Source organism: Microtus pennsylvanicus, chromosome 13 (assembly GCF_037038515.1).
Source record: "Microtus pennsylvanicus isolate mMicPen1 chromosome 13, mMicPen1.hap1, whole genome shotgun sequence".
Taxonomy (NCBI): Eukaryota; Metazoa; Chordata; class Mammalia; order Rodentia; family Cricetidae; genus Microtus; species Microtus pennsylvanicus.
The window spans coordinates 66,344,074-66,362,737 of NC_134591.1; the positions used below are offsets into that span (position 1 = coordinate 66,344,074).

The 18,664-nt window shown below is 46.8% G+C and overlaps 2 protein-coding genes across 2 annotated transcripts; one reads left to right on the top strand and one right to left on the bottom strand.

Moving 5' to 3' along the window:
- Positions 1-413: 413 nt before the first annotated feature.
- On the bottom strand, positions 414-17,576 carry Tmem50a (transmembrane protein 50A). Its single transcript, XM_075945388.1, has 7 exons — positions 17,449-17,576; positions 15,704-15,808; positions 11,283-11,395; positions 8,002-8,069; positions 6,204-6,296; positions 2,949-3,009; positions 414-846 (listed from the first exon to the last, which is right to left on the bottom strand). The coding sequence occupies exons 2-7, from the start codon at positions 15,794-15,796 to the stop codon at positions 801-803; spliced, it is 474 nt and encodes a 157-aa protein (XP_075801503.1). The 5' UTR covers positions 15,797-15,808; positions 17,449-17,576; the 3' UTR covers positions 414-800.
- On the top strand, positions 13,066-13,630 carry LOC142834114 (ubiquitin-ribosomal protein eS31 fusion protein-like). The gene has a single exon (XM_075946207.1). The coding sequence runs from the start codon at positions 13,101-13,103 to the stop codon at positions 13,569-13,571; it is 471 nt and encodes a 156-aa protein (XP_075802322.1). The 5' UTR covers positions 13,066-13,100; the 3' UTR covers positions 13,572-13,630.
- Positions 17,577-18,664: the final 1,088 nt, after the last annotated feature.

Here is an 18,664-nt window from a genome sequence, read left to right on the forward strand (position 1 = left end):
TCTATGTCCCAACCCTTGAGTTCTGCAGTACTCTGTTTTTAAGTAAGCACAGTAGAAAGTCTGGGCCACTGACTGGGTCCAGCCCCACACTCCTGGACACCCCTACCAATTCTTCCATTTTCCTGCCAGGATGGCACATATCACATGTGAAAGGTGCTACCTTTCACAAAGCCAACAGTTGGGCAGTACAGGTGCTCTTAATGGGAACACAGATCTGACGCTCTTACATGCTCTGAAGGGTCTTCTGGTTCAAGAGATCTCTTACACGCTCTGAAGGGTCTTCTGGTTCAAAAGAGTCGTGAACCATTTTCACAGGCTATCTTAATTTACACGCTAAGGAAGCTGCAGGACATCCTGGCAGAACTACACAAACCATACCCATGGGTACCAAGAGAAAAACTCTGACCACTGAATAGTTTTTAATAACAAGAAATGTTTATACGTTATTCCACATTGGACACAGAAGAGGGCGCGCTCAGTAAACAGACACTTTGGATCCCAGAGCGAATCCTCAACCCAAGGACTCTACCACTTCTCCATAATCGGCTCTTTAGACCATGATAGAAGCTGACAAAGTTACTCACGTCAATAGTTTCCTTTCCCATTGCAAAAGCGGACCGGGTCACGGCACACCAGACTGTTGCAGAGTACATAGGAGCTCTCATGATTCTAGCATTATACAATTTTAAGCTGGGATTGTACTCAGACATAAGTTTAGAAAACAGCGTTACAAAAGACTGGGTGAGCGGTGAAGAAAAAACAATCCCAGGCAGGGTGGCCGTGCTGCGAGGCAGGGGTCTTCACTGCCACAAGTCCTCCGTGCGGCCAAACTTAAAAACCAGCCCTCTGTGGACAGAGCAAGAAGGACAACATGACTGTCTGGAAAGATAGGAAGCATATGACAGACGAATCATCCAAAATGCATACACACCATCTTAGAGACATGATTTCTTTATACTGCTAGACTGCTACTTGCTGTCATTGTCCCCAGACCTGAGCTCTTACTGCTGAGGCTTCTGAAAAGCCAGCCAGTGTTTGGTAGTGATCATTAACTACTTGATCCAACAAGACTTTTTGGGGTGTGAGCAAGGGATGGAACCCAAGGCCTGGGGTGAGCATGCTAGCGCTGATCTCCAGCCCCACCCATACACCTTCCTGGGCTGTCTTGGTATGCTAGGCCCATACAGATAAGCATACACACAGTCCTTGTCCTCAGCCCCTCTGATCTGATAACACATGGCAGGCACTTCAGCGGGTGGCAGGCACAATACCAAACACCAAGGAAGCCTGAAACATGTAACTCATTCTCCTTGAACGAGTTCAATTTTTTGTTTTTGTGAGATGAGGGTCTCGTGGTGTAGTCTTGGCTGGCAAGGAACCTACTATATATAAACGAGGCTATCCTTGAACTCATGGCAAACCTCCTGCCTCTGCCTTTCAATGCTAAGATTGTAAGCACAAATCTCTATGCCTTGCTGTCATTTTCTGAATTTGTTTGAAAATGGTTCAGACAAAAGCAGGGCAATGGCTCCATGGGTAAAGTGTGCACTGAGAGCCTGGCGACCCGAGTGCCCGGAACCTACGGAAAGCTGAAAAGAGCGGCGAAACAACTGTGAAGGCTGTCCTCTGACTTCCGTGTGTGTGGTAGCAGGTGCACACACGCTCACACGCGAGTAAGAATTAACTAATTAAAGAGGATCCAAAGGCTGGCGTGTGTGAAATGGCTCTGACTGATGAGCAGGAGTTCAATGAGCCGCAATGTGATGCTGCTACCTCATGTTAACCTGACACACGCCAAATAGTCATCAGAGAGGAGGGAATCTCAGTTTTAAAAAATGCCTTCATGCTGGGCAGTGGTGACACGTGCCTTTAATTTCAGCACTCGGGAGGCAGAGGCAGGTGGATCTCTTTGAGTTCAAGGCCAGTTTAGTCTACAGAGCAAGTTTTAGGGCAGGCTCCAAAGTTTCACAGAGAAACCGGTCTAGGAAAACAAAACAATACAAAAATGCCTCCATAAAACTGGGTTGTTAATGGGCGGTAGTGGCACAGGCCTTTAATCCCAGCACTAGGAGGCAGAGGCAAGTGGATCTCTGAGTTCAAGGCCAGCCTGTTCTACAAGGGCTAGTTCCAGAACACCTAGTGCCGTTACACAGAGAAACCATGTCTTAAAAAAACAAAACAAAACAAAAGGCCTGGGTCATTAGGCAAGTCTGTAGGGCATTTTCTCAATTAGAGATGGATGGGAGAAAATCTAGTCCATTGTGAGTGGTGCCATCCCTGGGCTGCTGGGAACAACCCTACTTGTCCTGGAACTCGCTCTGTAGACAGGCTGGCCTCGAACTCACAAAGATCTGACTGCCTCTGCCTCCCGAGTGCTGGGATTAAAGGCGGGCATGTACTACCATGGCCTGGCAGTTCTGAGCTGTGTAAGAAAGCAGGCTGAGTAAGCCATGAGGAGCAAGTCAGTAAGCGTCACTCATCCGTGGCCTCTGCATCAGCCCCTGCCCCCAGCTTCCTGCCCTGTTTGAGATCCTGTCCTGATTTCCTTCAAGGACAGTGATGTGGAAGTGTGAGTCAAATAAGCCCTTTCTCCCCAGGTTGTTTTGGTTCTGGTGTTTCATCACAGCAATGGCAAACCTAACTAGGAAGCGGTGGCAGAAATAAGAGCTAGTGGGACAATGAACAAGATACTTTTTGGTGAGGAATCCACACCTCAGAATTCGAATGCCAAGAAGCCAAGGGGTGAAGGCCGAGGGATGGAGGTCAACGGTAGTGCTAATGCCTAGCATGCGTGAAGCAGGGAAAATCCTTCCTAGTGGTACACACTTGTAGTTCCAGCTACTTATGAAGCTGTGTTCAGTCTAGGTTACAGAGAGGAATTCCTTCCCAAAGCGTGTGTGCATGCGCACACACAAACACACACACAAAGACTGAAAATCAGAACTTACCCAAAAAAGATGAAGGCATTCTGGAAAAATACAGCAATCCCAGGATATACTGTTGGCTTTTCTGTAAAAACAATTGTGATATTTAGAGGTTTACAATCGCTGAACAGAGCCAGGCAGTGGTGGCACAGGCCTTTAATCCTAGCACTCGGGAGGCAGAGGCAGGCAGATCTTTGTGAATTCGAGGCCAGCCTGGTCTACAGAGTGAGTTCCAGGACAGCCAGAATGCTACACAGTGAAACCCTGTCTTGGAAAACTAAAAATAATCTCCGAACAATTAGTCCAGTTAGACTAGCAAACAGCAGCTTTCTTGCCTACCATAACTGATGGCTCCGGCAGCGGTGATGGGGAAGCTAAATGACATAATACCTAACAGGCAGCATTGATTGGCTCAGTAAATGACAGCTCCCTCTGTTCAGTAATACTGCATCCTGAGGGCACATTACACACAATGGACACCGTGAAACATGCTGAGGATCCTGTAGAACAGAACTGACAATTGTCTGGCCCTCAGGGAGCTGCACCACCTTCCCTTGGAACAACCAGAAGACAGAAGCAACCCAGGAGAGGGAGTGGGACACGTGGAGACATTAGACCCGGAGGCCAGGAAGATCCCAGGAAGAGCAGACACCATAGCAGAGGAGGGGAGGAGCAGAAGAACAGAGGACAAAGGCCCCTGAGGCTGCTGGGTAGGAGAAGTGAGGACAAGGAGGTGAGAGGCCAGGCAATCATGGGGGGGGGGTGCGACTTGAGCCACCGTATCCTAATAGGATCCCTCTGCAGGGAAAGGGAGAGGCAGGAAACTGGCTAGGAAGTCCTTTCAGGAAAGCAGGAAGAGACTGTGGTGACAGTCATGGAGATGCCAAGAGGTAGCTATGAGGTGGATAGGGTCAGGATACTGCACCCCAGACTGGATGCTCAGCGTGAGGAAAGGCACCTTTTTTGACAGGCCCTGGTTGGGGGCAGCAGTGATAGGCCTACACCTCTGAAAAGACAGAGTAACCTCAGCTAAGGGGAGATACTGCAGGGCCCTGTGGGGACCCAGAGCGCAGGTCTCAGCAACCTTACCCCCAGGCTGCCCGAGCCCAGAGGCACAGACCACTGTCAACTCTTTCCATCCCAAAACAGCCTCAAGTTTTGTCTAGTTCTCTACTACTCCATGTTAACAAACATTACAGCTGGGCCGTGTGCCCTTAATCCCAGCACTCGGGAGGCAGAGGCTGTGGGATCTCTGTGAATTTGAGCCATCCTGGTCTACAAAACTGTGGAGGCCCAAAGAGGACAAAGGTTAGAGAGTTTGGGACTTGTTTTTAGTTCATTCAAAGTTATTGTGCTTCTAATAAAGGTCCCACCTAGTTGTAAATCAGAGTTCTGCTCTCTCAAGGCTACTGTCAACAGCTGTGGCTAGTTGTCAGCACCCCCTCCCCAAATAGGGTAAAGTAATTGGTTCCCTAAAACAAAAGTCTAAGGATCCAACTAAGTTCAAGTTCCCTTTCTGGAAATAACTTGGGATTCCACCCAGGGAGTGAGTGGTTTGTCTACAGTGTTTGGTCTAGAGCGTGAGCAAGGAAGATAGCCGTGACTTTCAATTTGTGTGTTAATGCAGTCTTTTGTCTTACTCCTACCTTTCGGGATCAGGGGTATTAATCAGTTGGAAATTAAATGTTGGCGAATTTTCAGTACTCACTGAAATTCCCTCCCGATACTATCCTATATGTTTCTGCATTTAATTATTTCATTCAGGTCTTTGTATTCTTTACTATATTTCTAAATTCCCACGCCTCCACTCTACAAGAAAGGTATTTTTGTTGAGGCTGGCCCCTGACGTGTTCCAGAAAAGGCTCTAAAGCTAAAGCGAAACCCTGTCTCGAAAAAACAACAAAACAAAAAAAATTACCACCTTCAGGTATAGTGGCAAATGTCTTTTAGTCCCAGCCCTCGGGAGGCAGAGGCAGGCAGATCTCTGTGAGGCCAACCTGGGCTACATAATGAGACCATGTCTCCTAACAACACTAATAAAACCAACCAACCAAATCAGGCGAGGCTGGTCCAAGCTCTGCCAGGCAGTCTGTTTCCACTCCGCTAGCTCTGGTCTATTTATCTGGATTACTAAAGATGTTTCCTATTTTTCTAGCTCCCTCAAGTGGAATGTCAGCCCAAGGTCTTTTCCATGCCTTAACAGTGCATGCGACTGTTAATCACTTTTCCTATGTAACATCGCATCATCAAGGAGGCATAACCGAATAAATGTCGGTTAAATGTGGCAAACACAGGTAACCTCAGCTCTGAGGCGGTGGAGAAGGAATCACTAATCCAGGCCACCCTAGGCTACACAGCAGGAACTTACCCTGGGTGTGATGGGGAACATCTATAATTCCGGAATTTGGGAGTACGAGTGAGGCAGGAGGATAGATGGGAATCTAAGGCCAGGGCTACACACCGAGAGTCTATTTCACCAAAATAAACAGAAACAAACAAAACCAAGAAACCCGAAGGCCATTAATTAGCTCAATGGGGAGAGTGCTTGCCTCCAAAGGCCGGGGGCTCAATGAGCACTTTAATGGGATGTTAGAGTTCTGCAGAGATGAACCTCGTCACTGACAGCTGATGTAGGGCGACCGTGCAGACCCAATGACACATCACGAGTGCGCTGACCCAATCAATGAACAAATTTAACCATGGATTCAAATTCTGGGACCAGTGAGAGTGGTGGGGCGTGCGGGGCTGGGCAGGTTTGCCCTCCCTGGAGGAGGTGGGGCATGCGGGGGTGGGGCTAGGCAGGCAGGCCCTCCCTGGAGGAGTGGGTCATGGAGAACAAGCTTTTGAAGGCCTGTCTCGGCCCTGGCTCATTCCTGCTGGCCCTCGTTTCCTGGCTGTTGTGCTGTGAGCATCTCTGATACACTAAGCCATCCCCTCCTACTGCATCAACACCAGGGCCATAGAGCCAGACGCTCCTGAACTGAGCCAAGACAGGCCCTCTCTTTTTAAGCTGCTCCTCCTGGGTCACAGGACTTAAGATTCTACTCTAGAATGGAGAGCAGGGTGTAGAGTTGTATCCCAGTCCTTCCAAGTACCACGTTGGAAGAAAAAAAATGCAAAGTTATCTATTGATGGGAAGAGAGACATCTCAAGGTAAAATAAATTGCAATAGTTGGTTCATCTACATAAAAAACATTGTTTAAAAAAGTTTATCCTAAAGTAGACAAGTTTTGACGATTAATGGAGCCAGCATGCGATTAAAATATAGCATTTTCTTACCCTTGGCAACATAACCTCCAAAGAGAATCCACATGGACGCAATCAGGGAACCGAAGGCCAGCATGAAACCTATGAAGAGCCAGATGCGAGCGCCTGCGAAGACAACACGTTAGCATGGCTGCTCTGCAACCAAAGGCCACGATGAATGTGTGGGCATGCCTACGATCCCAACAGTTAGAGGCAAGAGGGTCTGAAGCTCAGGGCTAGCCTGTGCTACATAAGACCCTGTGTGTGCATGCCTGCGATCCCAACAGTTAGAGGCAAGAGGGTCTGAAGCTCATGCTAGCCTGTGCTACATAAGACCCTACCATAAAAGCAACAAAAGGGCTGAAAGGGGACCGCAGGTAAAGGAACTTGCTGCCAAGCTGATGCCACAGTTGGCTCCCGGGGATCCAAGTGGTAACATGAGATAACTGACTCCACTAAGCTGTCCTCTGACCTCCATACACACACCATGGTGTGTGCACACCACCCTCATTCCTCCCCCACGTATGGGTGGCTGAGATAGAAGGAATGCCAGCCTGAGCCACACAGTGAGATGTAGGCCAGCAAGTACTACAGAAACTCTGTCTTACAAACAAACAAGAAAACACATAGAGCACACGCATACACTCGTACACATGATGTAATATACATACACACAATAGAAACAAACAAACATACACCTGGTGGTGGTGGCGCATGCCTTTGGTCCCAGCACTCAGAAGGCAGAGACAGGTGGATCCCTGTGAGTTTGAGGTCAGCCTGGTCTACAGAGCAAGTTCCAGGATAGGATCCAAAGCTACACAGAGAAACTCTGTTGCGAAAAACCAAGAAAACAAACCAAACAAAAACCAGAGAACTCGAGTTCAATTCCCAGCACCCACATGGCAGCTCACAACTGTCTGTAACTCCAGTTCTAGGGGATCGACACCCTTATACAGACATACATGCAGACAAAACACCAACGCACATAAAAAACAAATAAATTATTTAAAAAAAAAAAAGGTGGCACACACCTGTGACCCACACACTTGGGGCGCTGAGGCAGGAGGATCAGAACGTCAAGGCCATCCTTGGCTACAATGGGAAGTTTGAAGCTAGCCAAGGCTACCTGAGGTATTGTGTCAAAGCCAGGCAAGGGCCAGTGAGATGTCTCAGTGGGTAATGTGCTTGTTATGCAGGTCTGAGGACCCGAATGGCAATCCCTGAACCTTCTTATATAGCTAAGGCAGGGCTCAAAGAAGGCTCAGCAGGTAGGAACACTGCTGCTCTTCTGGAGGACCTAGGCTTGGTTCCCAGCATGCACATGGAGATCTAACGCTCTCCCCTGGCCTCTGCAGTCACCAGGCATGCATGCGGTGCACGGACAACCATGTAGGCAAAGCCTCTGCACACATTTTAAAAAATGGTCTAAGGTTATAATATATAAATATATTTCAAAAGGCTAATAATGCAAGCCAGGTAGAGTGATGCACACCTCTAGATCCAGGTCAGCCACGACTACAGAATGAAGACCCTGTCTAGAAAGACAAACAAAAAGTGCTAATACAACCACATACAGGTAGCTTAACGTGCTGCGGATTCTGTGTGGCAAACACCGCCAGCCCCTTGTTCTCTGCTGCGGCCTGGAGACACCTAAAACTGCTATTATTATTGCTGAGGTCACATACTCAAGCCTGGTATGTTCTGCACTCAGTCTGCTGTGACCTATGCCTTGGCATCCAGCACCACCCCATCCTAGGCCAGGACCCAAGCAGCCCGACAAGCACCGTTTCAAGGAAGAAAGATTTGCAGAAAGATGCTGGTGCCCAGTTACCTGTCTGGCCCAGACAGCCTTCGCTGTAGCTGTCACCTCTCACTTGTCCATTCGATACTGCGTTAATCCTGTGGGAGGAGAGGCAAGAAGTCAGGGCTTTCCCTCCAAGGAGAAGCCGTCTATAACATCAAATTATTAAATGCAATAAGCTAGGGCTGCCCAAGCTCAACGTGAGGCCTCCTAAGTCTTGAGTCACGAGTCCATGTCACTTAAGTCACCTAAGGGAGTCCCTTCGAGTGAAACACGTCCTGGAGCCGTAGTTATGGTCTAGACTGGAGGAGTGGTGTCGCTTTAAAGCTTCCAGCCTAGCTGGGCAGTGGTGGCACATGCCTTTAATCCCAGCACTTGAGAGGCAGAGGCAGGCGGATCTCTGTGAGTTCGAGACCAGCCTGGTCTACAGAGCTAGTTTCAGGACAGGCTCCAAAGCCACAGAGAAACCCTGTCTTGAAAAAAAAAAAAAAACAAAATCAAAAACAAAAAGCCATAAATAAATAAATAAAATATAGTATAAAATAAATCTTGCAAGGTTCCTGTATCTGGAGTGGGTGCATTTTCACCTCCCCCTGGCACCGCCTGACTGTGAGCTGCAGAGAGAGAAGGAACAAGAAGACCACCTGTAGAGATGAAGAGTGCTTTGACTTAACCTGAGACTGATACAGGTGTACAAAGAAGTGACAATATATGAGGCAGGAGGATCATAATGTTCAAGGCCAGCTTGGGCTCTATACGGAGACTTCTCAAACCTCAACTGCACCCCCCACCCATGAGCAAGGAAGGAAATATATATGAGAAAGACAGGAGGCTGGGGAATGTTTGCAGATGAAGGTTCTCGGCATGTGTGGAGTAGGGGGAAAGCAGAGAGGATCTCGCACTCAGTCTTCACGGATAAGCCTCAGTGCAGGGCTGGGAACGGAAGGCTTAGTGAGCAGGGGGTGGGAACAGGGTCATCAGAAGGTCTGTGGACATAAGAACAAATTTAGCCTGCTTTCCCGGCACCTGCAAACTTTCCCTGAATTTCCTTAAAGATCATAGAATGTTTTAGGTCCATGAACGATGAAGCCCCTGTCACACCGTCATAAACAAGGACCCATAATCACACATGGGGAAAGGATAAAGGCATGGCTATGCCAGAGTGCTTGCTTGGCATGCTCAAGGCCCTGGGTTGCATCCCAAGCACCACAAGGAGGATGTGCGCACACACACAAGCATGCACACACAAATACACACATGTGTGCATGGAAAGACAACAACAGCAGGGTGTGGCGGTGTCCCAGTAAAACTTGATCTGCAAACTAGATGTGCTCATAATCTGCCAATCCCTCCGGCCTATAGCTTGTCCTCATAAGCAGGGAATGTTATGGGGAGAATTCCAGCTGCTGAGAGCTCCGATGCCCAGAGGGAAACCCCCTTTCCTGGGTGTTCAGCAGAACAGCAGGCCCTCACCGGCTCATCCAGAGCTGAAGTCCTGACGCAGGACTGGAGCGTTCTCAACCTCCCAGACTGCTCACCTAAGAATGGATGCCAAGGGTTGGCAGATATCTGAGCAAAGGACCACAGCATGGCAAGAAAAGGCCTGTGTGGGGTGCACATATGTAACCCCAGCAACTGGGAGGGTGACGTGTGGAAATTGCCAATCTAGTTACATAGTGGGACCGTGTCTCAAAAATAATTAACGGGTCTCAAGAGGAAGCATTTGTAATATAGGAAACATAGAAGTACAGGAACAAGGAAAAGTCCTTGGAATTCATTCAATAGGATGGGAAGGACCCTGAGGTGATCTGGAATGGGGCACAATGAGATGAGAATCCATGACAACCTGTCAAACACAGAAGGTCAGTCAGAGAGACAGGAAGAGAAACAGAGTTAACATTGTACAGCTTTCTAGCACAAGGAAAGCTTGTACTAGAGCCAAACGCAAAAGGAAAGGTTCAGACTCTCAGTCACAGCTTCAGTGAGCCTTTCTTTCCTCTCCAGCTACGACCCCTGTCCAGTTCCCGACCCCTCTCCAGCCCCCAGCCCCTGGCTGTGTTTTCTGTTTTCCTATCTGCACCTGCAGTCATTTAAGACACTATCACTTGCCAGGGTGGTGGTGGCACACGCATTTAATCCCAGCACTCGGGAGGCAGAGGCAGGTGATCTCTGTAAGTTCGAGGCCAGCCTGATCTACAAGAGCCAGTTCCAGGACAGGCTCCAAAGCTACAGAGAAACCCTGTCTTGAAAAAACTGCCCACCTCACTCACCTATGGACTGCTTCTGTTTAGGACTCAAGCATTTCTCTCATCCTGAGAACAGAGGGTGGACTGTGAAACTCAGTAAATACCTGTAGGAGGCTGAAAAACTGGTGAGGCGAAGGGGAAATTTTAAACTATGTTACAACAGAAGTAAGCACAGTGGAGGAAAGCAGGAGACGCTACCGGAGTGGAGAGAAGAAAGAGACTGTCACTTCTCACAAGAGTGACTTGCCAGCCTTGAACTCACAGCAATCCTCCTGTCTCAACCTACATAAGCTCTAGGATTTTTGTCTTCTTTTAGATTTGTTTTATGGATGTGAGTGTTTTACCTGTATATATATATGTGCTTGGTACCAGCACCTGCAGAGGAGGTAAAGGGCACTGGATTCCCTGGAACTGGAGTTATAGGAGGCTGTGAGCTACCATGAGGGTGTTGGGAATCAAACCCAAGTCTTCTGCCAGAGAAATACATGATCTTAAACACCGAGCCATTTCTCAATACCCTTTGTCTTGTTGAGATCAGAGCCTTGGTTGGTATGAGACTTTATAAGTAGGCAAGGCTGGCCTGAAATCTTCAGCAATACTCCTGTCTGTTTCCTGAATGCTGGGATTGTAAATTACGAGAGTGTGCCACTGTACCTGGCTATCTTTCTTACTTACTAGGATTTTATTTCTTTTAAAGATTTATTTACTTAATTATATATACAGTGTTCTGCCTCCATGTATGCCTGAAGGCCAGAAGAGAACTCCAGATCTCATTACAGATGGTTGTGCACCACCATGTAGTGGCTGGGAATTGAACTCAGGACCTGTAGAAGAGGAGCCAGTGCTCTTAACCTCTGAGTCATCTCTCCAGCCCCTAGAATTTTTTTTTTAAGATTTATTTATTTTACGCATGAGTGCTATTTGCATGTAGAAGGCATCACATCCCACTAGAGATGATTGTGAGCCATTTGGTTGCTAGGGATCTCTCTAGCCCCACCTACTGGAATGTTAAATTGTGTCTAGGATCATTTCGGTTTGTGATGTTCTAGGTAACCCCGCACTTACATGAGGAAGGCTATGGTTGCTATGACGCCACAAGCATGGTATGAGTGGTTGAAGTCATCCATCTTGGGATATATAACAGCAGCGTCTATGATGATCCACCATCCTGTGAAAAACTAGACAGACAGAATAAGGTGACGTCAGCGAGTCACGACAGCCGCAGCACAGGGGCTGCTACAGGGCACTGGAACCAAGAAACCCCTGCAAATGCATTTCCATATTTCCTCAACCATTCCAGCAGCTTCACACTTGCGATCTGTAGGCTATATGCCAGCCAATTAAAAATCAGGTCCCTTAAACCTGCTTTCACTAGTACGTCTTTATAAACCTGCACCAGATTTGGTGACCTAGAAGGGAGTGACCACATATCACAGAGAAGGGGGAAAGGAGAAGTCAGGTGAGACTGTCCACGCCTGTAGCTCTGAGGGCTTCAGGACAATCGCACTGAGTCTGCACTGGATCCCAACGGACAGAATAAACGCCCTGCTGCAGTTCTATGATGTGGGGTGTGGTAGTGCACAGCTGCCCCAGGGGGGCTGAGGCAGGAGAACTGAGAGCAAAGGCAGCCAGGGCTACACAGCGAGACACCCTCCCTGCCCAAAGAAGGAGGTCTGTGGAAAGAACCGTGATCACTGAAAGACTCTTAGCTACATCCTGGTATCCTGAAACAACAGGTCTGCAATTCTCTTATTCCTTCTGATGACTACAATGTGGTCATGTGGTGGTTTCTGATGTGATTTTTAAATTCAATTTGAAAACGAGATTATATATTACCTCAAGTAAATTTTTCTGGTTATTATTAAAAAAATATATAAAATAAAAAGGATAAAACTCTACAGTAAAAAAAAAAACAAAACAGGGGGCTGGAGAGATGGCTCAGTGGTTAAGAGCATCGCCTGCTCTTCCAAAGGTTCTGAGTTCAATTCCCAGCAACCACATGGTGGCTCACAACCATCTGTAATGAGGTCTGGTGCCCTCTTCTGGCCTGGAGACATACACGCAAACAGAATATTGTATACATAATAAATAAATAAATATTTAAAAAAAAAAACAAAACAAAACACACACACACACACACACACACACACACACACACTGGGTGGTCGTGGCGTAGGCCTTGGTGGATCTCTGAGTTTTAAGGCTAGCCTGGTCTATAGAGCAAGTTCCAGAACAGCCAAGGCTACACAAAAACCTTATCTCATAAAAAACAAAAAACCCTGGGCTAGAGAGATGGCTCAGAGGTAAGAGCACTGGCTACTCTTCCAGAGGTACTGAGTTCAATTCCCAGCAAACACGTGGTGGCTCACAACCATCTATAATGAGATCTGGTGCCCTCTTCTGGCATCCAAGAATACACGCAGGCAGAAGACTAAATATAATAAATAAATAAAGGGGCTGGAGAGATGGCTCAGAGGTAAGAGCACTGGCTACTCTTCCAGAGGTACTGAGTTCAATTCCCAGCAACCACATGGTGGCTCACAACCATCTGTAATAGGGTCTGGTGCCCTCTTCTGGCCTGCAGGCGTACACACAGAAAGAATATTGCACACATAATAAATAAATATTTCTATAAATAAATAAATATTTGCCTGGCAGTGGTGATGCACGGTGGCGCACGCCTTTAATCCCAGCACTCGGGAGGCAGAAACAGATGGATCTTTGAGTTTGAGGACAAGTTGGTCTGCAGAATGAATTCTAGGACAGGCTCCAAAGCTACAGAAAAACCATCTTGAAAACCAACCAACAAACAAACAAACAACAACAACAAAAAAAAAACCCACAGCTTTCCGATCCGCCATCTGTGGTGGCAGCGCCGCCAGGATGCAGATTTTCGTGAAGACCCTTACGGGGAAAACCATCACGCTCGAGGTTGAACCCTCGGACACTATAGAAAATGTCAAGGCCAAGATCCAGGATAAGGAAGGAATTCCTCCTGATCAGCAGAGGCTGATCTTCGCTGGCAAGCAGCTGGAAGATGGCCGTACTTTGTCTGACTACAACATCCAAAAGGAGTCCACCCTTCATTTGGTGTTGAGACTTCGTGGTGGTGCTAAGAAAAGGAAGAAGAAGTCTTACACCACCCCCAAGAAGAACAAGCATAAGAGGAAGAAGGTGAAGCTGGCTGTACTGAAGTACTATAAGGTGGATGAAAATGGCAAAATCAGCCGTCTTCATTGGGAGTGTCCTTTTGATGAATGTGGTGCTGGAGTTTTCATGGCCAGTCACTTTGACAGACATTATTGTGGCAAGTGCTGTCTGACTTACTGCTTCAACAAGCCGGAAGACAAGTAGTTGTGTATGAATAAATAAAAAGACAGGAATTGAAAAAAAACAAACCACAACAACAAAAACCCAACTGAATAAGACTCTACAGAATGGCATTAAGTGTACTGTGGATGTAGCTTGCTCTGGTGTGCACGAGGCTCTGGCTTCCATCCTCAGTACCACAGGTATAAGATGCTATTAACCGAATTATTGATATTAACCAATAACTTAGAAAGGTTTGAAAGGAAGCTCCTTTGAAAGGAGCCTCCTTTCCCACTCTCCCTGCCAACCAAGAGGAACCTTGGGTACCACTGTCCTCTGCTGATTTTTAAAGTTATTTTAAGCCACCAAATTGCCTCTTGCAGATTACACACAGATCCATATGTGCATTCAGTATTTTAAAGTATTTGTTATGTATCTGATGTTTTGCCTGCATACATGTCTATCTATGTATCACAAATGTGCCTAGTGTCCATGGAGTTCAGGAGAGGGCGTCAAGAGTCCATGAAACTGCATCACAGACGGTTGTAAAACAACATGTAGGTGCTGGGAACTGAATGTGGGTTCTCTGCAAGGAACAAGTCCTCTTAACCCTCAAGCCATCTCTCCAAGCCCTTCATTCAAGGTAGTTTCATATTCATAGACTAAAATTTAAAACCTTTTCAAAATATGAGAGTTTCTAAAATGGTATTAAATGTTGTTATGTGGGGGGTGGGGGATGGTTCAGAGGTTAAGAGCACTGACTGTTCTTCCAGAGGTCCTGAGTTCAATTCCCAGCAAACACATGGTGGCTCACAACCATCCGTAATGAGATATGGTGCCCTCTTCTGGCCTGTAGCATACATGCAGGGAAAACTCTGTATACATAATTAATAAATAAATCTTTAAATAAAAAATAAATAAATGTTGCTATGACTTTGGAAAACTATATGATGATTTCTTTCTAAAAACATGAGAGCCAGGTGGTGGTGGTGCACAATATTTTTTTTTTTTTTTAAATTTTCGAGACAGGGTTTCTCCATAGCTTTTTTGGTTCCGGTCCTGGAACTAGCTCTTGTAGACCAGGAGACCAGGCTGGCCTCGAACTCACAAAGATCCGCCTGCCTCTGCCTCCCGAGTGCTGGGATTAAAGGTATGCACCACCACCGCCTGGCTGGTGGTGCACATTTTTAATCCCAGTACTTGGGAGGCAGACGCAAGCAGATCTCAGTGAGTTTAAGGCCAGCCTGGTCTACATAGCGAGTTCCAAAAATCAGAGACCAGGTAAAGAGAAGACATTTAAAGTTGGGTTTCTAGTCACTGACTTACAATGTCTACCTTCCAGGCCGGGGCTATAGCTCAGAGGCACAGGACTTGCCTTCTATGTGAGGTTCTGGGTTCAGTGTCTAGGAAAAGCACTTCTCCTCAGAACAGGCATCGGGTAAGATCTTAAACCATAGCATTAGACTGGATGAGGAATTTGCTATGTAAATAATAATTTTATTTTGCAAATTACCTCTGAGCACTATGTTTTAGGGGTCGAAGTGAAACATACCTGTAATCCAGCACTTGGGAACAAGGAAGAGGCGGGGTCCAAAGTTATTCTTGGCTAGACTAGAGACAATGGGAGCTACTTGAGACCCGGTCCAAGAAAAAAAAAATCTCGAGCTTCCTACTACTTTTCCCTACTAAATTAAAGGGAATATAAACTCAGGATAATCTGAGAAATGGTGTTATCTCTTCTGACTGGTTCAGACCTGATTTTTTTCTCTAACCCTTTCTCTTTCTTTCTTTCCTTTTTCTGACACAGTGTCTCACAATTGCTCTGAATGTCCTGGAACTCACTCTGTAGACAAGGCTGGCCTCAAACTCACAGAGATCCGCCAGCTTCTGTCTCCAGAGTGCTGGGATTACAGGCATGTGCCACACCTGGCCCTCTTCAACCCTTTCTTAAACTTATTGTACTCACTGAGAGGAGCCATAACCCACACAATAAATAAATGCATGTTTTATTCAGCCAACTATGAACAAAGCTACTAACAAAACTCACGAATAAAACATCACTAAGGAAATTTGGTGATCAATTTTTTTTAAGTATACATTTTTAAAGTCCTCACACAATCCGAAAGGTCTATACAGAAAGACCAACATAAGGATGGCCAAGCCTCAAGGATACTTACTAGAATGCCAGCAGCAACTGAGGCAATGGTGTTCCGCTTCTCTCCCCAGTCCATGCATTCCGAACACCTGGCACCTTCTAGAAACCCAGACATCTTTTCAGGTCACTAAAACAAAACCAACACAACAAAATAAAGTACTTCCATTTATTTGCTTCAAACCTGGCGGTGGTCCTGAAAATATCAGCTCATTTACAATCTAATACACATTACAAACTATTTTTACTCTGGCTCTATATATTTCTTCAGAATATCTGATATAGCTTTTGGGGAGTGTGTTTGTTACTTCGGATCAAACCTGGGGCTTCATACATGTTGGGGAGGCACTCTACAAATAAATTAAGTCCCCAGCCTGTCCCTGCTCCTAGGTTTGTTGTGTGTGTGTGTGGCAGGGTCTTTCCAAGGCTGCTCTCAAACTCTAGATAATCCTCCTGCCTCAGCCTCCCTTTTTGCTTGCAATCCTAGCATTTGGCATGAGGACTGCACTCAGGCAGAAGCCAGCGAGTTTCAGGCCAGTCTGTCTCAAAAAAACAAAACAATTAACAAAACCAAAAACCAAGAACACAAAATAGTATGGTTTTAAAGTACTTATGTAATGTGAATAAAGGTGATTACCCAAAAATGTACTGAGCTCTGTCACACTCTGTTATTCCAATTCCATTAATTCCATTATTAAATTAATTTAAGAGTCCTTTAGATAAGTGAGCACAATGATGCTTAGTCCTCCCGAACTGTTTCTATAACTTTAGTTCCAAACTAAGGTTAGTATTTGGTTTTGCTGACCGAGAACTCGATAAACTTGGTCCTAAGTTAACAATGTACTTGGATGAAAACTATTTCCCCTAAGAAATTGCACATTTTACCGTGTATGTGGGTTTTTTCATGCCCAGATTAAGACAGGAAATATCAACTGCAGGTTTTTTATTTCTACCTCACTTCTTTTACAATATTTCTCCCCCAGGCCTGCCCTCGGAAGTCATATCTGTGTAAAGGACACTCATTTTATTTAATGTCTCTAACTCTGATTCTGATGATGTTTCCACATCCCCCGCAAAAAAAAAAAGTTCAAATCTGAAATTAATTCAGACTAAAAGTAAAGAATGTGCTATCAAATCACCACAGCCAAGTAAAACTGTCTTAACAAATTACATAAAAACCTCCTTAATGCTCAACTGTGCAGACCCGGCCCGAGAAACACCACGTGATCTTTATTTCACATGATAATAGGAAAACCTGAATTATACACAACTCGCTCACAGTGAATGAACACCCCAAATCCCCACATAACTAACTCCCTTAGGAGTGCGATTTCAATTTTAGCTTCCTCTAAACAAGCTAAAGGGAAAAACAGGCACACCTTTGTGATGAGTTCGGGTCTGAAAATACACTCGTTTTTTATCTAAAGCTTGGAAAGAAAAGCAACCCACTACGTCGAATTGTCAGTTCACCCCAACGGCTCCACCCGCGTCCATTTTTCGCCGCACAATTACTTGACATCCCAAAGGCAGACCCGCCCTGCAGACTCTAGGGGAACAGGGCGCGGCCACGCGTGGGCCGGCCGCGCTGCTCTGTCATGGGGTCTGCATGTTCAGCTCTGCAGTTCTGGGGCGAGACCCAGCGACAGGAAGCGGCCCGGCGTGTCGCGAGCTCAACCGCGGCGGCGGCGTCCAAGAGCTGGGGCGCGGCCCGCACCACCGCGAGTTCGAGCCCGACCCGACCTGCTGCTCCGCCCTCCCGTCCACACTCACGTTCAAGTCTGGAGCCGGGAGTCGCCGTGCGTTTGGTGGCGGCACTTTACTCCAGTTCTGCAAGAAAACAAAACAGCCACAGGCAACCAGACTCCCGGATGTCAATGTGCAGACCCCGCCCTCGAACCAGTACGCATGCGGATCGGGGGCGGAGGGCGGGTCCCGGGACTGGGTCTGTGGGTCACGCCCACCGCGCCGACAAAGTCTGCGCATGCCCGGCCTCCCTCTTCCAGTCCCTCTGGTCACCGTGGGAAATACTAGCGTTGAGCTTGCCTTCTGGGGCCGAGGAAGGGAGGCTGCAATCTACCCTTACTATTTGTCTTAATTTTTTATTACACTTTTATTTATTTTTGTTATTGTGTGGAGGTCAGACAGAACAACCTGCAGGAGTCGGTTCTCTCCATCCACCTTGTGGGTCCCGGGACTCCAACTTAGGTCATCTGACTTAGCAGCAAGCACTTTTACTTGCTGACCCATTTTTCCAGCCCAATGGTGGCTTTAATGAGGCTGGGGTTGGCCTGGCTCTGATCACAGGTCTATGCGGGTGGCAGGTAGAGTCAGGTGCCTGAGGCACAGAAGGGAGCGGGTGCCTCGTTGCCTGACAGAGCTAGGCAGTAGGGACTCTCCAGTCCATTTTTCCCTTTGATGCATTAAATCTGTGCAGCTTTAGTTGGGGATGTGACATTAGCTGATTGGTCTATTAAACTATACAGTGTCCTGCTAACGCCCCCCCACACACACACACAAAGTGCTGGGACTGGAACCCAGGGCCCTACTACTCAGTTCTGGTCCTAGCCCCATAACATATTCAGTTTTTAAAATTTCTATATGATGAGTATTTTGCCTGCATGAACATTTGTGCACTGCTTGTGCATCTGGTGCTGGCTGCTTGGACCTGGAGTTACAGCCATTGTGAACAACCATGTTGGTACTGGGAATTGAATCAAGTTGTCCAAGAGAACAGCCAGTGGTCTTAATCACTGAGACATCTCTCCAGCCCCTCCATGACCTATTTTTAAATGGACATGTTTCTTAACCTCTAAGATAAAGGTTTATTGTGGCTAATGACTGGTTAATGTCTCAAGACCACGCTCTCTCTGTATGTGTGCGCGCATGTGCGTCCTTGCACGTGTGTACATGCGTGTGTGTTTATTTCTCTAACTCTATCTATGGCCCTGTTGAGCATGTCACTGCTCTGGGTCTCCACATGCTAAGC